This window comes from Plectropomus leopardus, chromosome 16, assembly GCF_008729295.1.
Source record: "Plectropomus leopardus isolate mb chromosome 16, YSFRI_Pleo_2.0, whole genome shotgun sequence".
Lineage (NCBI taxonomy): Eukaryota > Metazoa > Chordata > Actinopteri > Perciformes > Serranidae > Plectropomus > Plectropomus leopardus.
This window is the reverse complement of record NC_056478.1, coordinates 5,421,099-5,449,060: the sequence shown is the minus strand read 5'-3', so window position 1 is coordinate 5,449,060 and position 27,962 is coordinate 5,421,099. Positions and strand designations below refer to the sequence as shown.

At 40.7% G+C, this 27,962-nt stretch overlaps 3 protein-coding genes and 1 long non-coding RNA gene across 4 annotated transcripts; all 4 read left to right on the top strand.

Moving 5' to 3' along the window:
- Nucleotides 1–715: 715 nt before the first annotated feature.
- On the top strand, nucleotides 716–13,897 carry LOC121955818 (MAX gene-associated protein-like; the record flags this gene model as incomplete). The annotated part of the gene is made up of 11 exons (XM_042503904.1): nucleotides 716–870; nucleotides 3,862–5,054; nucleotides 6,403–6,859; nucleotides 7,040–7,136; nucleotides 7,382–7,495; nucleotides 7,813–7,938; nucleotides 9,336–9,449; nucleotides 9,622–9,955; nucleotides 11,011–11,218; nucleotides 12,266–12,503; nucleotides 13,734–13,897. Coding segments are annotated over exons 1-11 (3,165 nt in total), but the record flags the coding sequence as incomplete, so codon positions are not given.
- Nucleotides 13,898–13,901: 4 nt separating this feature from the next.
- Nucleotides 13,902–15,156, top strand: LOC121955502. The gene is made up of 3 exons (XR_006106634.1): nucleotides 13,902–13,914; nucleotides 14,742–14,934; nucleotides 15,070–15,156. It is a non-coding gene; the product is annotated as an uncharacterized LOC121955502 (long non-coding RNA).
- Nucleotides 15,157–15,191: 35 nt separating this feature from the next.
- Nucleotides 15,192–19,897, top strand: LOC121955817. Its single transcript, XM_042503903.1, has 4 exons — nucleotides 15,192–15,299; nucleotides 16,933–17,175; nucleotides 17,765–18,026; nucleotides 19,479–19,897. The coding sequence occupies exons 1-4, from the start codon at nucleotides 15,192–15,194 to the stop codon at nucleotides 19,895–19,897; spliced, it is 1,032 nt and encodes a 343-aa protein (XP_042359837.1).
- Nucleotides 19,898–19,912: 15 nt separating this feature from the next.
- LOC121955427 (protein snwA-like) lies at nucleotides 19,913–27,262 on the top strand. The gene is made up of 7 exons (XM_042503383.1): nucleotides 19,913–20,112; nucleotides 21,000–21,097; nucleotides 21,227–21,272; nucleotides 21,404–21,568; nucleotides 22,410–22,521; nucleotides 24,416–25,311; nucleotides 26,073–27,262. The coding sequence occupies exons 1-6, from the start codon at nucleotides 19,996–19,998 to the stop codon at nucleotides 24,550–24,552; spliced, it is 675 nt and encodes a 224-aa protein (XP_042359317.1). The 5' UTR covers nucleotides 19,913–19,995; the 3' UTR covers nucleotides 24,553–25,311; nucleotides 26,073–27,262.
- Nucleotides 27,263–27,962: the final 700 nt, after the last annotated feature.

Here is a 27,962-nt window from a genome sequence, read left to right as displayed (position 1 = left end):
TGTGCGGCGTCCTTCAACAGTTGTAGAAAAAGGTGAATGTTAATTGACTTAAGCCGTGCAGGTAAATTTTGAAACATAGTCGCGAGGCGTGTAAACATGGAAATTGTGTTTATTGTCTCCTTGTATAAAATAACTTTTTTTTTTTTTTTTGGTCATTTATCGGGGGTCTTTTTGGGTCAAATACCCGGACCCCCGACACCATGATGAAACAACTGGCCGGTGAAGTCCTGCAGGGAGCGTGCGCATTGGCTACTGGAGGTCTCGAGCGCGTGACGTCACATTCCGAGAGCACGGATATGTGTGTATGTGTGTGTAAGTGCGAGGGGGGACAGACGAGTGTGTGTGTGTATGTATGTATGTGTGTGTGTGTGTGAGTGTGTGAGAATGGAAATGTGATCGGAGAAAAAAGGTAGAAGAAGTCACAGGAAGGAGGACAAAGTCTCCGGTATGTATGAATTGCACCGTCGAAAGACGCTCGCGCAAACTTGCTGAGAGTTGTTGTCCTCACCGGGACCGGCGCGCGCGAGGCTGAGCTCGAGGTGGGAACAAGCGAGAGAGAGAGAGAGAGGAAAAAAAAAAAATCCGGGGATGGCTGCTGGACTCCCGCTTCTCTCGCGGCCCGGGAATCACGCGCCATTGAAGGGGGGTGATACTGTGCATGCGCTTTGGCTTCGCTGAGCGTGCACGCTCGGGTCGGTCGATGCGAGCTCAGTGGCGTGGCTCTCGGCCTCCATTTGCCAGTTTGTGTTTATGTTCGAGGGATTCACCGAGGCCCCTTTTAACGGCGACGACGACGCGCAACAGTTGGAGTTTCACCGGGGACGGTGTCATCATGTCGCCCCGGTAGCGCACGAGGGATTCAACCGAAAGGTGAGGCGTTGCTGAAACCTGCAACTTTTCCAACTCTGTGAGTGGAGGAGCGGGCGGCCTTCCTCCCTGCGGTGCGCGAGGAAGAAAGAGCAAACAACTTAAATTCTCCGCGTGCTTTTTTTTTGTATTTCAACACGTAAAATACTCACGCGGAGCTCAGCTGGGAGTTTTTGCGGTAAACGTGCCGGTAATAATTCATTTGATGCGCGCGTTTGATCGGTTAACACCTTTACAGCATCTGTGTGTTGGTGTGAGTGTTGGTGAATTGACCCAGAGAGGGCAGGACAACAGGAAAACACGTTAGCTTGTTTAATGTCGTCGACGGCGGTGATTTTATTAGGGCTGCAAACGTTTAACGAATTGTCCGTTTTTTAACGTCTTAAACGTAAAATCAAGGCCTGTCCGAGCATGTCAGCCATGTCCTCTGCTGTGAGATCAGGCAGACTATTGGTCAGTCACAGCGAAGAGGTCTCACAGCTCACTTCAACAAGACAAAGTCCACTTTTATCACACTGTTGAGAGAAATTATATATTAGACTAAAAAAAAAAACCCTTTTATGCATTTTTAATAAGTATTTATAATATTAAGTATTTGATGGTTTTTGATATACATATAGGCCGAATACATGGTTGTTTTGGTGTTTTTAATTTAATTCTTTTTTTTTCAGTACTTTCCCTCCTCAGTTTGTGGTTTTGAGATTTTATTTTACATGTTTTTATTCTATAGTCTGTTTTTGCAAATTAGTGCACATCCCACAACAAATTATCTTGTTAATGTGAGGTTATAAGCTCAGTTACAAAGCAGGATTTTTATATTATTTTGCATGTCATATATACACACAAACACATATAATTGTATAGCTACATTTGTATATGTACAGTACGTGTACATATACATACACAAACACATATAATTGTATAGATACATATGTATATGTACAGTATATATATATATATGTGTGTATCTTTTACACATCTTTAAATGTGCAATGTGTGGGATTCAGAGGATATATGTGGAAATGGAATATAATTTAATAAGTATCTTTTCTTCAGTGTATAATCACCTGAAAATAAGAATTGTTGTGTTTTTATTACCTTAGAGTGAGATGTTTATATCTACAAAGGAGTGGGTCCACGTTTATGGAGATCGCCATGTTTCTACAGTAGCCTAGAATGGACAAACCAAACACTGGTTCTACATAGGGCCCTTTATGTTTTTGCGTCGTTCACCTGTAGTTAGCAGCCACACTAAGGATTTTGTTTAAACACGTAAAATACTTGCACAGATCTCATGTGGGAGTTTTTGTTGTTTTGATTGTTATGATAGAGAGCTGGTCAAAAAATGATCCCATTAAAACAGTGAAGCAAGTCACCAGCTCATCAAAGGACCACATGTGGTTCATGGCTGCAAATAATTGATAATTGAAGCTTATTGTTTTTTGTCAAAATGTTCTCTGGTGTGTTGCAATGGTTTGATTCTTATTGTAATTCCTGTTGGACACAGTGAGCTGTTGTATGATTCATGCAGATCAGATATCTTGAAATTTGGTCTGGGTGCACGGTGGCTCACAAAACATTCACATGACCAGCAACACGAGAAACCAACGATTGAATATCATTTAATTTTGTATGATATGAAAACAATGCTTCATAATGACTATAGTGATCTAACATCTTCATCTGATTTCACACGTTGCAATTAAGTTTAGATCTTGTTTATCAGCAGCCAGTTTATCACGGAGCTGTCATTGTTGCAACACCACTGATGCTAGTTTCTCTATGAAGTGTCCTTGCCAAGACTCTAAATGGTCAAATTAATATTGCAATGTGAGCTCATGGCTACATTTTTCATTAAATAGGAGTTGTTTTGAACCACATAAAAGTAGAACTGCACATTTTGGATTTATGGGCTATTTGTTGGATGTCCTGTAACTACTTCAGCTAAAGGCATACTAAGCAGGATTGTTGGTTATTGTTATTTTTGGCAGGACTGGTGGCATTATTGACTGTCTTTTGCATAGAATTGGTGAATTTACAGCTCACAGCAGCTTAATGCAATACAGCTTCTGGCTTTTGTGTAATATCTAGTCTCTGCAAAAAATGTCTGCAGCCAAAAATGCCTGATTTCACATTTTTTTGCGATACATGTTGCAACGTTCTTTGGTGACCTTGTTTCTTCTCTGTCACTTCGTCGTTTCCGGCTCAGAGGCAAGACCGCTCTGTCCTACTTTTCCATGATTGGATGTTATATACAGAACGGCGAGGTGGCAATATGGTGCCATATTCCCGCCTTGAACAGGCAGTGTAAAAGCAGCTAATGATATGATGTCGTTTGTGTGCTGCCTCATCCTTACATATGCAAAACAATAGGCAGATTTGTGCAAAACGTAAGCGATATATTTGAAATGCTGACGAGACCGAATTGCATTAGTGATATTATATTTCATCTCACAATAAAATTCCAAAAAGCATGGTGATGGAGGTTCAAAACTTTAGCAGGTTTATTCCTGTTGCAGCCACCATGGGAGCTGTCATGATTTCCAACTGAAAGCGACGTAGGCGTGTTATGCGAGTGATAATGGAAAGGCAAGCCTCTTATACATGGAGCGGCCACATATGAGGGATTTCTGGGATTTGATAGTTTCGCACAATATGGCTTTTTAAAATTGCCTGAAATGCTAACTCATGCAAGCACTTAAGCTTTTTTGTGATGAATGTTTTTTTTAAATTGTTGTGTTTCTATTAGGCATATTTTATATTTACAATTTCCACTTGTGCAACCTGAGGGTTAATGACATCCTGCCTAGTGTATTCCTGCTTTTATGCATCAAGAAATTGTCTTGAACAGTAATTTTGTGAATTTGCATTAAACATTGCGATTGTGTCATCCTGGAGGGGTCTGATTTATATTTGGATAATTAGCTCTGAGCTGCATATTGCACCCTTGCTGTGATATGTAAATAACAGTATTATTATCTCACTTTCTGACAGGTATCAAATGAAGTGGGACAGCCGCTGGTGATGCCTGCCACAGACTCTGAACTCGCATCAATGGAGGACTCCCACGCTCTGGAGGATGTGGAGGGGAGCTCGACCAACATCCCCTCCTCAGTTCCTCCTGCCTCCGTCCCTTCCTCGACTCCTCCTGAACCAACCACTACGAGACCAAACTTCCCGAACGAGACAGAGAAAAAAGCCGTCTCCGTGGCCAGCAATGACTGCAGCTCTGCTCTCTCTTCTCCTGCTGAAGCCAGCCCCGCCAAGCCTGCTGCGACGTCACCGACTGCCTTTGAAGGGAGTGTTGACACAAGCCCAGCTACCTCACACATGGCATCAGCATCAGACTCCCTAACATGCACGCCGCCAAGCATCGTCAACATATCAGAATCATCACCGTCGTTGTCCGCGTTATCGTCGAAAACGTTTAGTGGTACAGACCCGGAAAAAGACTTTCCCGCTGTGTTGACCTTCAAAGGTGTCAGCGTCACTCTGGAGAATAACAATGTGTGGAAGCAGTTTAGCAGCTGTGGAACTGAGATGATTCTCACTAAACAGGGGCGCCGCATGTTCCCGTACTGCCGTTACCGCCTGTCTGGCCTAGATCCTGAGCGGCAGTACAGTCTGGTCCTTTCCATCGTCCCATCGGACCAGTACAGGTACCGCTGGAGCACAACCAAATGGGAGGCCAGTGGACGAGCAGAACACCAGTCGCAGGGTCTGATCCGGGCGTTTTCCCACCACTACTCCCCCTGCCGAGGCTCGGACTGGATGGGTTGCTTGGTGTCCTTCTACAAACTCAAACTGACCAATAATTTCCAAGACCAGGACGGTCATATAACACTGTACTCCATGCATCGCTACATTCCTAGACTACACGTGATACCTGAACCGGATGGGGTGGTACCCACACCTGACCAGCCTGTCGTTATGGGACCAGAGTGCATAACCTTCACTTTTCCACAAACCGAATTCATGGCCGTGACGACTTATCAGAACTTTCGTATCACTCAGCTGAAAATTAATCATAATCCGTTTGCAAAAGGCTTCAGAGAGGACGGGAACAACCCGCGTCTGAAGCGGATCGCTCCAGGCGTTCAACCTGTGGCGTCGACCGACGCTCAGCCCTCTATCGTAAAACTCGCTGAATCCAGTGAAACCGAGAAGGAGGAGGTTGTGGATCAGAGGTGAGTTTTCTAATATATTTAGCGTATTTGTTCTATATGCAACACACTGATATGTACTAGGGATGATAATTAATCAATGATCAATTAATCAGTCGGTAAGAATTTAATTGAACATGTGAAATTTAATAATCGATTGGCTATGAAATGCTGTAAAAATAAATGCAATATTTTACTGTAAGCTTTGATTCAGGAAAAAAACACTTTTAGTATTGTTTGAAATAAACAAATCTTTCATGTTTTTTTCAAATACCAATTAATATATTGTTAATTTAAGTGATTGAGGAAAGCGCTTACAATTTGTAACCCTAACATGCACCCAGGGACTGCTTTAATAGATAAAGATGCTAAAAATATAAAATCTAATGCAACCCAAAATAACAGCTTAGTCATAAACTGCCTTTGCAAGATAATGAATAATCCTGTCTGAAAGGTATTCTTTTTTTTCAATTGTTTATTTATCAGGGACAGTACACGTTATATGTATTATACCAGATATAGATAAAATCTAATTTTCATCTGTAGTCGGTGGGTGAAGGCCACTAATAATACACAACTTACAGAAAAAAAAAAATCAACTGCGGTAAATCAACACTTTACACTTGCAAAAGAAAATAAACATACGCGATATTATACCATCCAAAAAAACGTAGAAATAAGACAAGAAATAACTAAAACCCTGAAGCTTCAAAGGGGAACACCACTAAAAATTCCAGTTTGTTATTTTAATAGCCTAGAAAAGTTAGAAATTAGGGGCCGTGTCCACCAAAGCATTTTTTTCATATCTGAAAACTCAAGGGGCTCCTCAGAAAACGCCCAGCGGGGAGCGTTTGAGAGCACTTTTAAACCGCTGCGTTTGTTTCAGCTGAGACGCTATGGTTGCATCTGGTTGCTATGATACGGAATATCCGTGAAAGTTAACACGTCGGCACAGGTAGAGTACCTGCTTTGGATAAGGGGAAGAGTGAAGTAAGGAGAGAGCACGGACCCGCCGGTCTGTGAGGTTTCATAGAGGAAACATTATATGTATATTACAGTATATTAACATATTTCTCCTCCATCGTTTTCATTGTTCAGCACATGTACAAGTCTGATGTGACGGGTTGTCTTTGAGATATTTGTCCTTCCTCCACTGGGACTTAATGTGAAAGTGACAGTTACGAGTGCAGCATTTTTACCCACATTTTTCAACTCGGGGCGCTCTGAAAACAAATAAACAAACAAAAAAAGCACTGAATTCACAGCCAACAACTTGTCGCACTGCAGGCATTTGTAGTGAGGAGTACATATGTGGCGTTCACTTTTTTGTTTATTGATTATAAACAGTGCTCTTATTTTTCCTGTCTTACAGCACGAAGACTCCCACCGTCCCTGCGTCTGTCCCAAAGGAGCAAGTGACCAGATTGGTCCTGAAGCCCATAATGTCGTCCTCCTCCAACAAGGATGATCCGTATGTCCCCTGTCGAGGCCGGCATGCTCTCGGTGAGCTTGTGCTTGTCCAAAAACGTCCACTTGTGGAACCACAGGAAAAAAACAACTTCCTCAGTATTACCGCAAAGGTGCAGCGAGGAAGAGTACCTAAAGCAACATCCATGACTCCCACCTCCTCAAAATCTACCCCGGCTTCATCACCCGGGTTCTACAAGAGGAGGAAGAGGATCAACAGGCGTTGGGGGAATTCGCGGAGAAGTGCGTGGAAAGCTGCAGCTGCCTCCCCCACGGTCATCCACAGCCCGTCAGTGACTGTCGCTATGCAACCAGAGCTGGATGATGTGGAGGGCCTGCTGTTTGTGTCATTTACCTCAAAGGTAAAACACTGCAATCTACTGCTAAAATGATCTCATGTCTCCAAAGGATTTGTTTCCATTAGTTAAGATGTGGTTTCTCTGCATTCCTGTGATGAAGTTTGTTGTTGCAGAATGATTTCGGGTGCACAATAGCAAAAGTTCTTTCAAATGTTTAAGCTTTAATTTTCTGCTGCATGACAGGAAGCTCTGGAGGTTCACGCCAGGGACCAGCCAACCAGCAGCCCACCATCCGTGTCTCCGGTTTCCCTAACGACACCGATGCAGCTGAAGGAAAAAGGTTAGCAGTGTGAAGATCTGTCATTTAAATGACGTCAGTCACTAATGCAGTGAATGTTAGCGTGTCTTAAAGGGACACTTCACCCCCAAAATGATGATTTGTGTGTCAGTTACACACCCCGAAAGAAAACCCCAAAAAACTTTGTATTTCTTATGTGCCTCCACGGTGAACGAAGAATTCATAAATAGATGAATAAATCAAATGTCATGCTCATGATCCTCTGAATCCTCTCTGCGGTGTTTCAGTGGACGTGATTCCAGAGACTGATGAGGAGAAGATCGCTCGCTTTGAGGCTCTGCTGCTGCAGGACCTGAGGGCCCTCAAACACAGACAGGTCATCCATCCGGTGCTGCAGGAGGGTGAGTCCCTGCAAACACACGTAAACATCACAGTTCAGGAGGCTTTACAAAGTCGTTATGGGGAGGAATAAATGCGTAATTCCTGCTTTTTGAACATGTGATAATTGTAATAATTAGGTTTAAGTCATTTGTTTATTGAGATTGATGTGTAGGTTTTTTTCGGACCTTCTTATTCATCTTTTTGTTTTTGTTCGTTGCACTTAGCTGTAAGGCTTATTTGCTTTTATTTATTTTGTTTTGCTGTTTTTTAATTATTTTTACATGTTCAAAATAAAGATTCATTCATTCAAAGTAATGAAGAATCTTTTTTTTTCTAGTGGGCTTAAAGTTGAGCTCCCTGGACCCAAACCAGTCCATCGACCTGCGGTATTTGGGGGTTGATCTGCCGTTACCTCCACTAAACCTACCAGAGCAAGGCGATACTACGGCTCTGTCTCCTTGTGGTAAGCTGATTTTTCACAGTTAATTGAAGGCAAATTCTGGTCCGGGAGCATTTAATGAGCTCTGTTTAGGCTCCAAATGAAATGATTTCTCAGTAATTTCTGAGAGTCAGTAATTAGTAATTTTGACAATATTTTTACAATAAGAAAATTAGCAAATAACCTTAGTGGGACATTTATCCATGGACAAAAGCGTCAGGGACCTGTGAAATAATATTCAGTATTTCAGCATTGAAGATGTGATGTTTTTTGCTCTCTTTCTCTCACATTAGAATTATCTCTCTCTAAATTTAGACAGCACATTTCCAAGGTAGTCTAATGTATTTAGTAGGATAAATTACAAAAAGGCTGAGTGATAATTACCTCTTCCTGAAGCCTCATCTGCAGTTTGTCAGTCAGGTCAGATTAGAGGCTCGTATGATCTCGAGATGCAGGAAACGAGGAGAGGCTGAAAAAGAGGTCGTTAGTTTAAGAATACGGCCTATGTTAGTTAGTAATTTAGCACATGAAAAACACAACGCAACGTTTAAAGAACAAAACATATTTATCATGCGCTAGTGAATGATCACAGAAACCAGCAGGGAAGAGCTCAAAAGCTAAAGAAAAACAATCTTACCCTCTTATAACAAGGTTTTTTTTACTTTCCTCACTTTGGCTGAGCTGAACAGCCAATCAGAGTGATTTCATTCACCAGCAGGCTCCAACATGCTGAACTGGCTGGAGATAAAAGCTGACAAGGGCCAACAGGAGCAGGAGACCTTGCAAAGACTATTTTATTTTATTTCATTTCATTTGGACAATGCAAATAAACAGTGGCTTCAGCCTGTTATCAACAAGCTGCACTAACTGATGTTTCACGTATACAGATTACAGCCATTGCTCATTTTCAACTCCAGTCGCTGGTAAGGCTTTTAGTCAAGAAACAGAAAAACAGAAGGTATTACGGTGATAAACAACCACATGCATACAATGATAGTTATGGTAAAAAGACGACAAAAAGGTACATTTTTACTTGGGGCGATATTAACAGACAGCCGTCTGTCGGTTGGGCGATGGCACCGGCCCTCGATGTCGCAGTGCAACCCTCATTGTTGGCCCTTGTTGGCTTTTTTCGGCCGATGCAGCGTGTTGAATCAACAGTGGAGGCCATCGGTGAATGAAGTCACTCTGATACCCTTTTCCCACCAAAATGCAGGTTTCCAAAGTTGTTAACAGCGATCCAAATCTTGTTCTCGAGTGGACAGCTGGTCTGCATTTTCCAGATTTTTATTTCTGTCAGTGAACATACTGTAAGCTAAAATAAACGTTGGTTTTTCCACTTAAACCAGTGCTGTGAACCTTTGAGTTCGACTGTGCGGTGGCTCTTAACTGAAGGCTCATTCAGTTTGTTTCCTTCACAGACGAGGGATTGTCCTTCATTTCCCGAACAGGAAAGACGAGTGACATGACAAAAATAAAGGGATGGAGAAACAAGTTCATAAGACGCAAAGAAACGTCTCCGTCTAACTGTGACGGTGAGTTTCGCCCGTCTTGTTGTAGCTGCGGCGTCCCTTTTATCATGTAATGGGAAATAAGAATAAGTATCGCCGCTCTAATTAAAGAGTGGATCCAGCTGAGTGCACTTGTGTCTGATTTATTTTTCCACATTGACAAATTAAAGAATCTTTGTTTTTTCTTCTCTTGAAGGATCACAGAAAAACCTATCTGCCTTCTGCAGCAACATGTTGGACGAATACTTGGAAAGCGAAGCTCAGAACATCAGTGAGCGCGCTGCTGCGTTCTCCACAAACTCTGAGGACTCGGTGGCCTACCAGCTGCCTGCGAAAAGCTCCAGCTACATCAAGACCCTGGACAGCGTCCTCAAGCGTCGAAAAGCTGCTTCCAAATTCTCCGTGGGGGGCAAGAGACCCTGCCCCCTCTCCCACAAACCCCTCCTCTACTCTGCTCTGATGTCACCGACTCCTCCTCTGACCAGCCCGCTTCACTCTGCAGCTCCAGACACACAACCAGGAGCACAGAGGTAAAGATGTGTTTGTTTGTCCTTTTTTTTTTTTTCCACATTTTTGTGTTTTTTGCTCTTATTTAGTTTTTTAAAATGTATTTATTTAGTTCTGTTTAAGGCCGCACCTTTTGATTATTTTCATTATTGATTAATAGTTTGACGTATGAAATATGAAAAAAAAGCCCATGGTTATGTCCTGAGGTGAAATTTTCCAGCCTAAAGGAACATCTTTACATTGCTTTTTTGTCCAAACAACAAAGATTTTCTGTTTACTGTGATGTAAGACAAGAAAAGCAGCACATTAAAGAAGCTTGCACCTTCAGAATTATTAATAGTTTTACCACAAACAAAAGAATTGCTAATCTAATCTATTAACAATAAAAGATGTAGCAGGATCAAGGATAATTGTGCTTTCATTTTTTAAACTTTGTTTAAAATATGACCAATAAATCTACCTTCTATCAACTTAACAGAAAAAAAGTTTAAGGTAGTTTTTTTTTCAGCGAACCCAGTTTGAGTTAAAATTTCTCGACTCAGTCAGCCTCAGCGTTAAATGTTAAAATGATGTTTCTTGGCCGATGACCTGTATGTGACCGCCTTTTTATGCGGTTAGATTTCTATGAATCATCTGCATTTGTCCTTTGTTACCTTAAACCCCGTTTACAGTTTCACAGCTGTTTCCAGCTGTGTGGATTTGAAAAATGCAGTTTTTTATTGTGGTATTTATTTCCTTGCTATCAGATGTATTTAATTCTGGAAAAACATTCACCCTTCAGCAGCTTGTATCTTTTTTGTGGTCTTAATGCTCCAATCATGTGAGCACATATAGTCATACATGTTGTCACGAATATACTTCCAATATGAATGTTGCAATATCGATTAAAAAAACAAAACAAATAAACAAAAGTGAGCTTTTGGAGAGCTCCATTTTATTTGGTGAGAGTAGCCATTTTTTCTGTTTTTCTTGTAAACATATTCTTGATTCTGCCATTGTCTTAAAAAGAAGCACATGATAAACATTTTTAAGATAAAATGGACCACACTTACCTGCTCAGTTTATCCCGTCTCTTCAGAGTACCGACATTTCACTCAGCGCTCAGCCAGAGACCGGCAGTGAGCTTCGGGCAGAGTCAGGGGGCGTCACACAGACCCACGGGCCTCTCCAAGTTCCAGCTCAAACTGTACCAGATGGAGACTGGAGCTCTGAACGAGGGCCTGAACCCAACTCAGCTGACCGCGGACAGACTGGCCGTGGCTCTATCTGTGGTTCTGACTAAACAGGTGAGCAGCTCGCTGTGCAGGTGCACGCTCACAGGGCTCAGGTTTAAGTGTCATTTCATATTAATGATGTGGCTGCAACAGTGCTGATGTCATTTTGTTACATTTAACTCTGAAAGTAAATCTTGCTTTTGTAGCGTAAAAAATGTATTGCTGTTTTATTTATTATTTTTATTATTAGTAGTAGTATTATTTATTTTTATTTATATTTTTCTAAAATTTATTTATTTTATTTTTTACATTTTTTTGATTGATTTTAATGGCTGAAATTAAGACTGGGTTATATGGCCTAAAAATACAAATTATTTTTTCCCCTCTTAAAACCAAACTACAAATGACCCAGAAACTAAAAACAGTTTTGCTTTGATTTCTGCAATAAAAATTAATTAAATCCAAATCATCTAGTGGCAGTCACTGTTGATAATATGGCAGAAACCACAAATAAATCAATGCTAGAAAACATTACAGGGACAGTTAAGTATAAAAGCTTAAGTTTACTTCAAAAAGTAATTTTATTGTGGATTTTAGTAAGTAAGTAAAGTAGCTTTTATGTGTAGTTTTTTATTGTGTGCTTTTTTGTGGCGTTTTACATTGTATTGTTTTTTGTCTTTTATGTATCACGTTATATAATGCGCTATCATGTTTGTCTTGTGTGGGCTTTTAATTTTTTACTTTGTACATTTTTATATAATTATGTTCTTGTGCTGTGTCTTTGTTCTGATCTGCCGATGGACTGCAGACGGAAATAAGCTCTAAGCTATATCATCAAATGGGAACATTTATGTTTTAAACTGTACATGGTCCCTTTTAAATAGATAAATACAATTTAAAAAGTAACCAAAAAGACATCGTATCAAATTGCAATAAATACTGAATATGCATCCAGGTGTCTTAAAGTATTGAATCAACAGAAAAGCATATAATCCCTGATGAGTAGGACATATTGACCACTGTGTTTGGCTAATATATGCACACAAATGGACACATCACATGGAGAAAAATCACACATATTTGAAACCGTTTTGACGACTCTCCTTTCCTTGTAATCAGATGGCGCCCAACCATTCGTTGAAAAAAGCCCAGTATCCGAAGCATAAGTGCGCACAGCCTGAATGCGGTCAGGCGTTCTGCACTCTGGGCTGCGTGTGCTCCAGTCTGCAGCATCCGAACAGAGGTCCCCTCCACTGCCGTCGACCCGAGTGCATGTTTGGCTGTGCCTGCTTCAAACGCAAGATCACCAAGCAGCTGAGCGCGGAGGAGAGCGAAGAACCGATCCAACCTCATTACTGTAAGATCAAGATGTTCTTTTTTTACACTTCTGCATGTCTCTATATTGTGTATGGCTGCGAATCAATTAAAGGTTTTTTATATCATTAATATTCTTTTATTCACACCAATTAACAAGGAATGTAGAATTTTATTTTTAAGATCCAGTGTGTAAGATTTAAGGGGATTTAAGGGCATCATGTGGTGAGGAGTGCAGGTTTCAACCAGCTGAAACTCGTCCCGGTTAGAATTCCTTCAGTGTTCATTGTTCAGGAGGTTTTTCACCTGAGCCGAATTATCCGCAGAGGTCTTCTCCGCTCTAAACAAATGGAGCTGGGGCCGGACGCATAAACAATATGTATGCACAAAAACCTCGGGTACACCTTTCAGACACAAACTGACAAACACACTGTGTTGGCTGAGAAAGCTAAAGAGCAGATTCGAAGTAAGTTGTGTGACGGATAGCATCGTTTTTCAGATGTTTGCCTATTTTGGGCTGTTTTTGCAAGGTTTGATGAGATTCTGTAAAATGTCAATCAAAGGTGCAATTATAAATAAATAAATTGAAGTTTAATTTATTTATTTATTTATTTTTTACATTTTTTTTTTTTACATTTATTTCCCTGTTAGTTTGTTTCCTTTTTTTCAAATTTAATGTGTGAAGCACTTTGTAAAGTCAATTTCCACCAGAGTGAATCACTGATAGTCCAGCGCTACAATGACTGAGGTTTCTAATACAGAATTATGTGTAAGTACAGCTTTATAAACATAAGACTGCGTATGCATATTTCTGCATTTCACACACAGTTTTAGTCATGAATCTACAGTTTTCTGCATCCCCAGGTGATTAAAACCATCAAAAAAACACTGTTTTTCCGTCGTGGAGGTGGCTGATGTGAAAACACAAAAGGCTCTATCTAGATCCAGTGTTTGGTTTGTCCATTCTGGGCTACTGTAGAAACATGGTGGACTCTGTGGGTGAGGACCTGCTCCCTATGTAGATATAAACGGCTCACTCTTAGGTATCAGAAACACGAGTAATCTTATTTTCAGGTGATTAAACACAAAAGAAAACATTATTTTATTATATTCCAAATCTGCCAAAATAACCCTCTAAATCCTACACACTGGACCTTTTAATGTTCAACATTTTCATCACAGACACACACAGATGATGTTTTTGTAGCTTTTGTTGGGTCACAAATCTCCGTAACTCCGACGTGTTGATGAGATGTTTTTATTCCCTCTGCAGCTGTGACTAACATGGATCATGTGGTCCAGCCTGGTCCGGGCTCTCATGCTAATAAACTGTGGAACCGCAGCGTTGACAAAGAGGATCCGGAGCCGATCTTTGCCCCAAAAATGGCCTCACTGCGGTTGCCCCCGATGAAGATCACAAAACGTGGTGTTTTACCTCTTCTCTAGCACCGCCGGTAAAAACTAAATCTCTGTGTTTTCAGTACAGGCTTTTTCTGTCTTTGCATTAAAAGTTTCTCATAAATGCATGGCATTGTTTAAGATTTTGCTTATTATTTATTGATACAGTATAAGAGCCATGAGTTCAGTTTTTATATTTGTATACCTTTTGTCCCTTCTTTTTTTAATCCTTTAATCACCTTTTAGTGCATAAAAAAATAACCAAATACAAAGTCAAAAAAGTGATGATGTTAGACTGGATGTTGGATAAAATAAGAAAGAAACAACATTAACATGAAGATACTTAAAAGAAAAACAGGTAGAAAAAAAACAAAAACAATAAAAGCAAACAAATGGAGCATTGATAGCTTGGGTTTAGTTACATTTTTATATGATAGTTTTGCAGATTGCGTGTGACGTTATTAGTTTTTTCTGTTCACGCCTGCAAACACGCTTTTTTGAAAACCCCTTTTTCTGTTTTCCCTTCCCTCCCTCTCTTCTCGTCCCCAGCTACACGGTTGTGTTTACATTTGTATCTGTATTGTGGCATCAGTCCACCAGCATCGTGACAGAGCTGAGAATTGTTGAATATATTTTATCAAACTTTTTGCTTGTTTTGTTTTGTTTTTGCAGAGCTGTTTTTCCACTGATATGTTCTGTTAGCAGATCTAACCAGAGTGAGATATCAATTTTTTTCCGTTTTTTCCAGTTCACAAGTATTGTTGTCTTGGCGATAGGGCCACAAGTAGACGTGTTATGACTTGATTTGAACACGTGTTGAGTGCATAACACGGGGGGATAACCAAATGTAATTTTGTCCATTTTTTAATTTTTCTGGTTGCAGATCCGAGAGGAGGATAAGGACCCGGTGTATAAATACTTGGAGAGTTTTATGACTTGTGCACGTGTGAGAGAGTTCAACAGCAAGCCTCCGCCTAAGCTCACCATTGAGCCCAAAATCTTAAATCCTTCTAAGCCAGCCGCTGATAACACGCCGAAAATGTACTACAGAAGTCTTCTGACTGGTAAAAAAGCAGGTAAGGAACCAAAGATGATGCAAAAGTATTCTGTTCAGCGTTTTTCTTCTCTTACTTGGATTGAATTCATGTCTGATGTCGAAGAGATTCTGCATTTTGTTGGGACACACAACCAAACTTCTCCATGTCCCACAGCAGAAAGAGCCTCTCAGGGGACGACGTCCAGTGAAAAAGAAGCGAAAAAGCAAATCGAGATCCAGTCAGCGTGTCAGTGGGACGGGGACCGAAAAAAAGTCCTGGAGGCTTTATTGCGGCGCATGAAACAGAACAAGCTGTGTCGGCGCTTCTACGTAGGACCTTACCGCGTCTGCCCGATCGCAAAGATCTTCATGCAGAAGCCCAGCGGCTCCATCGTCACCTACAGGGTGAGTCATGCGTCTGTGTGACAGAAACAAGTGATCTTAGTCCAGAATCTACTGCATAAAAACGTGGAGTTGTTCTCCAGAAAAGGCTGTGTCGTCCCTGCGCAGTCGTGGAAACGACATTTACTAATGTCCTATACTTAAAGGAGCACGTGTGTAGGATCTAGTGGCATCTAGAATCAGAATCAGGATTTGGTTTTATTGCCAAGTACATTTACATGTACAAGGAATTTATAACAGCTGTGCAAAACAATTAACATAAAGGACAGAAAAACAATAGTGAATTTAAATAGAATAAGACATAAGATAAAAAATATAGAAGCAATTTAAATATATAAAATGACAAACTGGAATATAAAGAACCCAAAATGTACGTACAAAAGGAGCAATGGAGGGATTGTACAGTTTACAGTTAGTGTCTAGTCGTGAGGATTGCGGATTGCAACCAGCTGAAACTTCTCCAATGTGCCGAACCTGAACTCCTGGTTAGATTTCCTTTATTGTTCATTGTTTAGGAGGTTTTTTACCAGGAGCTAAATTTTCTGCAGAGGTCTTTTCCTCCCCAAAAACAAACGGATCAGGTAATTGAAACCGGTGAAAACAATTAAAAAAAGCAGATTCACAATAGCAGAGGGGCTGCAACTGTGGTGGTCTGTGGCAAACTTCAATGGCTCTGTCTGAAGTGTTTGGTTTGTTCGTTCTGGGCTTCTGTAGATTAAGGCTGGCAGATATGGCTAACAATGTTATCAAAATAAAAATTTTGTTTATAAGTCGAGATCGATAATTACCACGATACATGTTTAAAAACTTTATTGTTTGCTCCTCAGGTGAAAGTTGAGGAAACCAGATGGTAAATTGTGTTTTAAACTATTTTTTATTGTCAGAACATGACAACAAATACCAAACAGCAAACATTTTAATAATCTTTTTTTTTCACTTAAATCTTTATTGCACATATATTTGTGACATTAACATGTCAGTTATGACAAAATAACAACGCCCCCCCCAAAAAAAAATTAGATAAAACAGTGCATATTTATCTATCTATCTACCTATCTACCTATATATATATATATATATATATATATATATATATATATATATATATATATATATATATATATATATATGTAGCGAGTGCATATATATCTTTAAAGACCTGCACAAGAATTGATTGTTGTTTGTTACGTATGTCGTCCTTTTGAGTCCTGTATAGAGTCCATTTTTTACATTTGCTCTCAAATCTTAAGTAGATTTAAAACAATTTGAATGAAAATTATGTCAGTTAACAAAAAATAGACAAAAAAAAATCCTAATTCTGGTAAGCAGCATGTCAATCTGAGACATGAACGCTCCCTGTGTAAATATAAACACTACAATACTTATGGTATTGTGTTCCATATCTGCCAAAATATCGCCCCAAATCCTACACATTGAACCTTTAAGTACATGATAGAGTATGGATGGAGTATGTAAAAGGAAGAATAGAGAATATTAACTTTCTGGCGTATTGCTTTGTCTCGATTTATGAGTTATTTGAATGACCAGTTATGAAGAAGAGCTGCTGCAAACACGACCAGCCTCTTAATGTCTGAAGCATATTAAACAAATCTCCTGTTTTGCTTCACTCTTTCAGGTACAAATCAGTAAACCATCGAAAGTCAGTGATGTTGATGAAGATGAGTTTGATGAAAGCGATGAGGAAGAGTCTGCAACCAAAAGCTGTGATGTGGACATGGATGCAGAGGAGGAGGAAGGTGAAAATGAAGAGTCAGCGATGCCGTTTGGAGTCACACCCTTTTTGAGTGGAGTGCTGCCTGCCGGCAGACTGAGAGCCAGGACCAAACCTGCTGGCTGCCAGGCGTACGGACTCATACAGGTGAGACTCGGGAGGTGCCATTTACACAGGTGCATCTCAAAAAGTTAGAATATTGAAAAAAAAGTTTAAACTTTAATACACTGTATATTCATTGCACATATATTAATATATTTCAAGCCTTTTTTTGTTTTTATTTTGATGATTATGGCCTATAGCTCATGAAAATCAGGAATTCACTATCTCAAATTATTTGAATATTTCATAGGATCATTCAAGAAATGATTTACAAAACAGAAATGTCCAACTTCTGAACTGTATGTTCATTAACACACTCAATACTTGAGCTATCTGTCGGCCATAATCATCCAAATTAAAACAGAAAGATTCTAGAAACATTAAAGTTTACATGTGATGAGTCTAGAAGAATATATCAGATTTTCACTTTATTGAATAACTGATGGAAAATATTGAACTTATATTATAACGATTCTCATTTTCTGAGATGCACCTGTATATCACGTTTAATATGTTTTTACCTGCAGTGGAATTACACCTGGTAATTTGTGACTGATTCATGATCAAACATTCTGATTCATATACAAACTTTGATTGCATGCAAGTAATATCGTGTATTTTTCCTCCTTTACAGGTAAATGGCAAATCGTACAATCAGGCCCGACTGTTGCTGGGGAACATGGGATCTCTACATCCAGCCAACCGTCTTGCAGCATTCGTCACAGGCCGACTGCATCCTCCCGGCGGCGTTTCACTGAAGAACTCTCAGAAATTAAACCCTACAAACCAAATCACCACTCCTCGTGCTCTGCGCATAAAGGCCGCTGGCACAGTCGTCCCTCCAGTTATTACTGCACGGAAAACCACGGATCTGAGGACATTAACACAACCGTCAGGTAAAAACTACTTTCTGTTCCTGGACTCCAGCACGGGCACTTAGTTTGAAAACTGATTGCTTCACAAAGGAGAGAAAAGTAATCAACTGAAGAACCCTCAAACAAAGGCACACCTGCAGCTGCTGCAGAATACCGAATCATGCAAATAAATTAAAACCACCAACACCTAAAAGAGTATGCTCAGAAACTGTTTCCAACAGATGAATAAAACCAGGAGTCAGTTTTGGCAAGACTCCTGGTGAGTGTGGGAAGGGAGGAGTTCTTTTAATGTTAAAATTAGAAGCCCAAATCATTTCAGAAGGTACTGTTATAAACACAAAGCTCAGAGGGAAGCAGTTTCACAGTTGTATTGACAATATCTTTCAACAGGGACCAGATTGTACCATGTTTTTGTGTAAAAGTGATGAAGGGGAACAACAGTTTTTCAGATTGGTTCATTATTGAGTGAGAGAGCTGCACTCGAACTATACGGGACATGTTCGTACCCTCAATTTACGTCCACTAGAAGTGCTTGTTTTTGTCACTGATTCATTTTTATTCTACGTGTATATCAACATTATGGGATCTCTACAAAGAGATCTTTTTATTAACCCTTGTATAGACATCAGTTTTCGTGTGCTGCATTTAAACACCTTTCACAAGCTATTTAAACCCTTTGAAACCTAAACAATATGGTTTACTTTCTTATGAAAAAAAAAAAAGAAACTGACCAAATGGGGGAAAAAAGAAAATGAACAACCTGGAAAGAAATAAGCAAATTGTGAGAAATTAGTTAAGAGTTGTAAGAAAAAAAAATGTGTGTGAAAAGGAAAGAGGGGGACAGTTTTAAAATTATGCAAAACATATATTATAATTATATATAATGTGTTAATATCATATATTAAAATTCTATATTCAAAATTATGATATTAAACAAAATGTATACATATATTATGTTTTTTTAGGTATTTTTTCTGTAATTTTTTTTTTTTTTTTTTCTTTTACCAATTTCTTACTAATTTTGGGGCCTTGTCTTGTTAATTTGCCGTGTTTTTTAAACTAAATCAAACCAAACCTTGCCCATGTTTTAAAGGGTTAATAAGTAAGATATGTATGTTTAATCAGAGACAGCCCTGAAATCAGCATCAACAAATGTACCAGAATCCATTTGATAAAGAGTAGTTTTGTTGTGTTTAGAGCTGCTGTATTTTCACGTCTAACTCGTGAATTAAGGGTTTATTTCGACCAAACCAGAGCTGGTGATTGTTGGAGCGTTGGGAAAATGCACCAAAATGTGCTTGAGAGTTTAATTTCTTCATGTTGACTTTGAGTGAAGTGTTTTATAATGATAAAACTACTGTTTAACTGTTTACTCTGATGTTTGAATATATAAAAGTCAAGCAGTTTATATTCCATAGGTTAAAGATTTCGGTATCTCACCTTCCTGCCCTGCATTGTTTCGTTTTTATTCAGCTCAGACGTTCCAGCTGGGGATCCAAAGGGATCCAAAGGTATCCATCAACATGCCACAGCGTTCACAAAACTCCGCCCTCAACCCGTTCCTCTCGGGCCCTCGCAGCTCGGTCATTCCCCTGCAGAACACCTCCAAGTCCTTGCCTGTCTCCACGTCCTCGCCTGTCTCTCTCACCGTGTCCCAGTCGCTGAAAACCCCCAGCTTCTTGGCACAGAGAGGGACCTATTCATTCAGGATCTGCCCTCCAGCTAACCAGGGCACCGGAGGCCAGAACCTGCCAGGAGTTATCCTGCCCGGGGGCTTCACCCTCATCCAGCTCCCCAGGCCTGGAGCTGATGGAGCCGCATCAGAATCTGAGAACGCCACAAACACGGCTGCTGCGGATAAAGCCCAGACACAAAAAGATGCGTTTTTTTAAATTTGGTCGGTTTGGACGCCCTTTCTAAAGCTAAGGACCCATCGAGCAGCGCATCAGTGGAGCCTGGACCCTCGTCTGAGCTGACGTGTGAGGAGAAGATGCCGTCAGGTGACAGTGATGAGACCGACAGCAGGAAGGTGAAGGTGGAGCCAAACCTGGACATCGCTTCAGAGGACTCAAGCTTCGACTTCTCAGACTACGGTGGAGACGAAGATGTAAGTGTGGGGAATAAGAAATGCTTTTTATAGGTAAAGCTGCAGTGTGCAGTTTTCTTTAAAAGACAAAATATGGCAGTATGAACCGAATCACAGTGTTTTTTTACAATAACTTTGGTGTAGGAAATCGCAGCGTCACTTCTATATAATCAAACCGCACTAACGAAACTCGACTTGAAGGATTAGTTTTAAGCAACCTAAAAAAGGCCCAACTAAATAAAAAGTTAAAGTTTAAGTAAACGCTGCATGTAGTGTTTTCATCCCTACCAATGAAGATTTGAAGCCGTTGCGTCGTTTTACTCCACCAGATGGCGGAGTTGCTGGTCTGCCGCTGCCTCAATCAGCTATTGTGTAACATAAAGCAGAGAAAATGTTTGAATATAGTGCACACTTAAACTGATATTGATTTTTTAAATTTTTTTTAGGTGGCTAAAATATGTTTAGCTGTGGCCCCATCCACAGCAGTACATTGTTTAGCTTCTCAGCTAGATTTTATCAAAGACATTAACAGAGCACCAAATTCAAATGCTTGTGCTTTAAGTTATTATTATGATATTCTTCCCAAAAGAAGGCAACATAAAACTGCCTCCTCAGGCTTTAAACATGCGTTTATCTCACTGAAATGAGGTTTAAAATATAAAATGCAACAAATATCTAATCTGTTTGATTTTGATTTGATTTATTTTCAAATATAAAAAAGGAAATAGAGAAATTACTTTACGAAAGCAAAAAAAAAGGAATATTTACAGAAAATGAAAAACATAAAGCCAAAGAAATGGTCAAACACAGGATGACTTGGATTACATATTCATAAAGGGAGAGAGAAGAAGTACAAACTTAATTTTAACTGTAGTTATTGCTTAATGTAATGAATGTTGTTTCTTCAGGATGACGAGGTGGACATCGAGTCCGTAGAGGAAGGGAGACAAGGACAGGCCATCAGTCAAATGAAAGAAGCCGTCAGGAGGGCGCTAAAGGATTCACGGTAATACATGTGAACATGTGTGCATGTAAATTAAATAATAGTGGGACAGTCTGTGGATTTGTGCATATTTTCTGCTGTTGAATACGTTTTGGCCCTTAAATGTTTTATTCAATTTGTCTCTGCCTTCAGAGACTCCAGTGACGGTTTTGGATCAGCGAGGGAACTCGACGGACAGGTACGGCCTTTTTAACCTCATGTCATCATCTTACTTTAATTAACGTGTTTAAGTTAATTCGGTTTTATCTTGCTAACAGAGTAGCGTAAGTATTGCTTTTATTACTAATCTCCACTGTCTTGTCGTTCCAGGATCACATGGACGATTACCTCGATGATTGTAAGGATAACAGGAGGCGAAGGAACCACACGGTGCTAGAAAGGCAAAGACGCACTGAACAGCGAGCCCTGTTCGACAAACTTCAGCATGTCCTTCAGAGCGACCCCAGGGCCCCCAGACTCCGCCTTCTCTCTCTGGTCAGTTCCACATCTGCCGCAGTATTCAGTTCTGATAGGCCCCAAAATACAAGAAAACTACAAGGAAAAACATTTAATGTCCTGTCCTATATCGCTACAAGTATCCAAAAAAATGTAAATCTGATTAGCTCATGGAAAATATAAGATCCTTTTTCCAAAGAGTCACACCTCAAATCAGTAATAAAAGCTCAGATAAAACCAAAAACACAGAAATCTTTAATGTAAAATAACCCAAACTATTAGATCTTTGCCATTTTTTTACAGCTCCATCGTTTATAGCAAGAAGCTGGTGGAAAACATTGATTTTCAGGGACTTTAGATTATTGTAACTGTAGCGGACATTATTAGAAAGTTGAATTTATGCTACTCCAAGTTCATTAGTCGAATTTGCTACTTCCACACATGCATGTAAAGGGTAATTTCTGTATGTTTCAGAAGTTGGACTGTGTTTGTCCATGTTTTTGTGTCCAAGTAACATGTTTGCATGGGATGTGTATGTGGCTCCCACACAAAATGCATGACATAAATCATTTCCCCTCTTCAATATCATGGTACGTGTGAAAAAAAGTAAAACCTGCACCACATTTCCTCCATGCCATAAAAGTATACAAAGGCAATGTTTCCAATAGGATCGTAAAAGTCTTCATTAAACTTTTGCAGCATAGAGTAAGTGTGCAGGCATTACTTTTTTTTACCAGGCACGCTGTTTTGTTACAGCTTTGAACCTATGTGATGTGCGTATTACTACCCTCTCTCCACTTCAATATAAGTTTTACAAGATAATCCGTTTACAGCCCAGTGTCAGCTCTTTACTGTCTTTGCTTTTTTTTTGTGTTTTAAGGCTTTAAAAGAAATCCAAAATCTTGTTGAGACCTCAAAAAAACTGGAGGAGCAGAAGAAGAGGCTGACTTTGATGCAATCTCTTTATGTGAAGCAGCTTTCTCTTCTGTCTGGTATGTACGATTTGTTGTTGCATGTTGCATTTTGTGCCAATGTATGTACTGTTTACATGAAAATCTCTTATAGAAAATTAGTTTAAGCTTGTTGTCCAGCAAAAAGGTCAAACATCTTTCACTGACGGTGACTTGGTCATGGTTAGATCATTTAATTTCTACCAAATCTACTGCCAGTCTCTACTTGATCTTATGGTGTCTCGGTGTAGAAATGTTTTAATTAACATTTTTTTAAATAGTTTTTTTAATGCCTGAATCAATATAATTGTAATGGACAGGTTGGGAATAATTTGACGCTTTTTTTGTCATAGTCCACGAGTAACGTGATGTTATATTCGTTTAAAGAAAACCAAAACAAAACAAAAAAGCAGTAAATGAGAGCAGGTCAAGAACACAAACCTTTAGCTGCTCGAACAGCAAATCTAGTTCAATCAGCCAAATGCAAACTTTTGGTGTCATTTATGGGCGTCTGGCTCTGCTGCTCCTCTGCTGTCTGGATCCACACACCTGCGCCGGTGCGGCGAAACCTGAATGCACTTTGCGGCGCCGTTTACTGAACGGGACATCAGCTGATCCCATGAACTATCACCTGCAGCCGGTCTGCTGCTAATTAGTGTTGCACCACACTTATGAAGGTTATGAAATATTAACAAGAAGTCTGAACCAAAAGGGTAAACTCTTTTGGCCTCTGTCATTGTCAACAGCAGAGCATTACCTCCACTTCTGAGGTTTCTTTTAAACTGGACTTGTTGAGGTTTCTTGAAGATGTTTGGCCTCTTCTCCAAAAGGGTTTTTTCAGTTATAAAGTTGACTGGATGAGAGCTGGAGTATAAAGCCTAGGTTGACCATTAGTATGCTAATGGTCAAGGTGTCACATGAGAGTCGTCAGCTAGGAGTGTGGGGGCGTGATTGACGACACTCCAGCAGTCTTGGTGTCACATGATTTAGAGTGGCTGTGTTTGGATTTCTGCTTGAACGAATCCAGAGCTGCACTGTAGATGGGTGATAAATGGTCTTGGACCAACTCCTCTGTTCAGATATAGTTTTTCTAGCTTGACATAAATGGCTTCTTTAACTCCCTGTTCAAACCAACCCTTGTTTTGGCCTGTATGTGGACTTTGCAGCCTTTAAAGGAGTGTCCAGTATCCTTAAGATGCAAGTGGACCACTGAGTCCTGACCCGAAGAGTTGGCCCTCCTGTGTTGCGCCATGCCTCTATGGAGGGGTTGTTTGGTTTCTCCAATGTACAGATCCTTGCATTGGTTGCAATTTATGGCGTAGACCACATAACTCTGTTTGGGCCTGGGCGTCCTGTCTTTGGGGATGAACCAGTTTCTGTTATAAGGTGTTGGAGGGCTTGAAGTAAACCGGGATGTTGTGTTAATGAACGATCCTCCTGAGCTTTTCCGAGACACCACGTAGGTAATGAATAACAATGCTGTTGCGCTTGTTATTCTCTTCTCTGCTGGTGTTACGTCTCTTTGAGGTCTTATTGAAGGCCCAGTTTGGGTAACCGCACGTCTTCAGTGCTTCCCTCAGATGTTGCTGTTCCTTCTTCTTCCTTTCTGTTCTTGACCTCCTGACCTCTACGTTGGAGGGTTCTGATGATCCCGAACTTGTGCTCTAGAGGATGGTGGGAGTCAAAGACTGTTCTGTGTGTGTGTAGGTTTCCTGTAGATTTCAACGTTGACACTCGATATATTTTGATAATTTTGCTTTAGATTTTGCTCTGGCGACAGTTTATCATTTTGGCTGGTAAAAAAATATGCTTGGCCGGTAGATTTAACAAAAAAAAAAAATCTACTTGGCTGCTTCATCAGCAAGTTAATTTCAGACACTGCTGTATGTAACTGCCTTTGCTGAAATTTGTGTTATGTGTGATTTTTCTTTTTTAGGGAAGTCAGAAATACTGATCAAACACAAGCTGAAGGAGATCTGCGAGAGGCAGAAAATAAGAGAGAAGAACATGAAATGGAAACCTTTTCTTTTCAAATCTGCTCCAGTCCAGAGCCGCTCATCTGCAAGCCACTAACCCCCAGTCAAAGTCCACAGCCCTGTTACAGCATGACTTTGACTCCTCTCAGGCTAACGCAGTCACAAAAGCAGTCCAAGACAAGATTATGTCCCTGCTTCAGGCTAACCTGCAAAGGCTTCCTGCCAAATCCAGCATGCAGACACCCATGCCTCAAGCATTCCCCTTTCCAGTCCAGGTGAAGTTCACTTCACCCCTTCTACAAGCCAGGCAACCTCAGACAAATGTAACTCTTCCTCAGGCAAATGTAACTCCTGTTGAGGGCCGGCAGGAGAGATCTGCTGCCCGGTCCAGGTCTATGTGCCCATTTCCCAAATGCAGAGGACAGTTTCGGCTCCCCAAACGCAGACCTCCGTCGCAGCTCCCCAAACGCAGAGCCCAGTAGCAGCTCCCCAAACAGAGAGCCCAGTAGCAGCTCCCCAAACGCAGAGCTCAGTTGTTGCTCCCCAAACTGAGAGCACACCCATGGCTTCCCAAACTGAGAGCACACCCACGGCTTCCCAAACTGAGAGCACACCCACGGTTTCCCAAACTGAGAGCACACCCACAGCCTCACAAACAGAGAGCACAGTCACATCTTCCCAACCGGAGAACACAGTCACAGTAAACTTGCAATCGCTGCAGCCCAGGATGGAGCCCCACCTACATCCTCAATGCCAAACTCCTGGAAGCCTCCCGTTCATCCTCCACAGCCCTTTTCTCTTCCTCTGATTCGCTCCAAGACCGGCAGAATCATACTTCCCTCATCCCTGAGACCACGTAAGTTAAGGCATCCTGTTCTGGCTTTGATTTAAAGGATCAGTATGTAGGATTTAGGGGGATATATAAGTTATTTGGGTTTTCGTTACCTTAGAATGAGCGGTTCATATCAACATAGAAAGCCCGTCCTTGTCTATGGAGATGACCGTGTTGCTACAGTAGTCTGGAGCGGACAAACCAAACACTTTAATTTTTCGGTCAGCCATTGTAGTTAAAAGCACATCTGCAACAACCAGCCTCGGAAAACACTGATTTTTAATGTGAAACTTTTTTATTAAGTGTTTTTAGCAGTTTAAACCTCTCGGTCCGTTTGTTTTTTAATGAGGAAGAAACCTCTGCAGATAATTTGGCTCCCTGTAAAAACCTTCAGAATGTCTGGATCTTTATTATCAGATGAATAAAGTGAGCACACATCACGATGAAACCTTATAGTGCCTAGTTGACTTAGCTTACTTGCTCCTGCTGATTTCAACTCGGATTTCAGCTTTGGATCAATAGTTTTCAACTGACGGGGACAAAGTTTGGGTGTGTTACTACTGCCACTGTAAGTGGATGATGATGAAGGTTGTGCAGCAGCAGCAACTGACAGAGTTAAAGTTGTTGCTAGTTGTTAAAGTTGCTAGTTGTTAAAGTTGCTAATCTGCAATCTGCAATCCTCATAGCTAAATCCTACACACTGCTCCTTAAATCCCTGAGTCAAATTACCCTCATTTTTCCGTAATATTATATTCTTACATGTACATTTTCTTCTTTTCTCACAGTTGGTCATGGCTTCTATACACTCACGGTGATGGAGCCCAAGCTGAAAGGACAGGAGGGTAAGATTATTGCATCGCCGATTATTTCATCTTCTGATGCGGACTCGTCCAAGAACAAAGACAAGAGCTCCTCTGAAAATGACCACCCGAAAGATCCAGAAAGCAGTCACAATTTGGAGGACAACAAAAATGTAAAATCCTCAAACTCTAAACCAAAGCGCTCAGGTGTCAGCCCCCTGGCTGAGCTCGCCCTCCTTAACAAATCAATCTACCTGCCTTCGGTGTCTCTGCCAGCTGTGGAGAGCAGCCACGAGGGGGGCACAGTGGTGGATGTAAACAAAACGCCGGCAACTGCCTGCTTGAGTGTGAAGCGAATGAAACAGGTTCCTGCTCCTGTTGAGTCTGATCAGAGCCCTCCTGTAGTCCGCCGTGGCAGAGGCAGGCCTCGAAAGAACGCTGTTACCCCCGTTACCGAGAATAAAAAGAGTACTGTGGAAGAAGACACAAGTAAAAGCGTCAGTGAAAGTGAATCATCTTTTGTGGTTGAAGAGAGTGAAAAAATAACTGTCAAGACAACAAGTAATGACTCGCCCAGAGTGGTCAGTGATACTCCAGTGCCGGTCAAACGAGGCAGAGGAAGACCTCCGAAAAACAAGTCTGCAGATCTATGGAGTCCTCCAGGTGCGCGAGCAAGAAGTCCACCTAAATCTGGTGAGGTTAGCCCCATCAGATTCCCTCACCGTTACAAAAGCCCTAAAGAAGGGACGGGGGATTTATCCTCGTCCAGGCCGTTAACCCGAGGTGCTTTAGGAAAGGACTTCCCCAGCGCCAAGAAACGCTCCTGGATAGACGTGGAAAAGGAACTAGAACCGGAGATTGAATCTGAATAGTTGTCGTTATTTTCCTGTAGCTGCAAAAGCCAATGCACACAGACAGTTGACCTCAGTAAAGTCGATTTATGGTCGGGCGTTTGACACTTTGAAGATTGTCATTCGATAGAGATTAAGGAGCAGCACGACACTTTCAACTTACGCTGCGGGAAAAAAGCTTCAGTTGTCTACATTGTATTCAGAGACCCAATGCATATTTTTAAAGTCTATTTCTGTTGTATTTATGGAAGCATAATCTGCACAGACGGCTGTTTAAAATGACAAAAATATCCTGCTCAAATAGTCATTTGTTTATGGCGGCCCAAAACGATATCAACAGCTGGCCTACATAGTCTTTTTTATTTTTGGAGCTGGACCGTTAAATAGGTGCACTGTTTGCATATACTGTTTGGTTTTTCATTGAAACACACTGCACACACAGCACAGAACGCACTATAATAATACCAATATATGTAAACACTGTTGATTTCTCCCCGTGGAGCTGGCCTAAAAAATATGTAGGTTCAGTAAATATTTGCTGTCAGTCGCACTGTTGAAAGCAGTTTGACCGGCCACTGTCCTCTCAGCTCTGCAGGAGCTGCTGCTGACAGTCGGCTGCTTCTGCGGACAGTGACACTTAACAAAGGTCAGAGTCGCTCTGGATTGAAAACTGTATCCTTGACAACAGTAGTAACGCTACCTATCACACTGTGTGACAATGTATCACGTCTGCAATGTAACAAAATTCTGCAGATGCAGGACATGAAATCAAAGTGTCAAACGCCCAACCATAAATGAGGCTTTAGTCTCAGAGCTGGATGCTGCTCTTTTCTGTGTTCGCACAAATCTCAGTGGACTTTTTCATACTGTAGAGAGAAGCTGTTTTTGGTACAAAGATTATAAGACAAAGCATTAATTGACCTGCTGACGGTATGAATGACATTAATGCTAACTCCCTCATTTAGTGTTTATGTGACTTTTTCTGAAATGAATTCCTGATGCCTACATTCATGTTTATACTGGG

Coding starts and splice junctions, on each gene's coding strand:
- LOC121955817 (XM_042503903.1), top strand. CDS start 15,192: ATGAAACAGAACAAGCTGTGTCGGCGCTTCTACGTAGGACCTTACCGC. Junction 17,176..17,764: donor AGGCGTACGGACTCATACAG/GTGAGACTCGGG, acceptor CCTCCTTTACAG/GTAAATGGCAAATCGTACAA. Junction 18,027..19,478: donor GACATTAACACAACCGTCAG/GTAAAAACTACT, acceptor GTTTTTATTCAG/CTCAGACGTTCCAGCTGGGG.
- LOC121955427 (XM_042503383.1), top strand. CDS start 19,996: ATGCCGTCAGGTGACAGTGATGAGACCGACAGCAGGAAGGTGAAGGTG. Junction 21,098..21,226: donor AGGGCGCTAAAGGATTCACG/GTAATACATGTG, acceptor CTCTGCCTTCAG/AGACTCCAGTGACGGTTTTG. Junction 21,569..22,409: donor GACTCCGCCTTCTCTCTCTG/GTCAGTTCCACA, acceptor TTGTGTTTTAAG/GCTTTAAAAGAAATCCAAAA.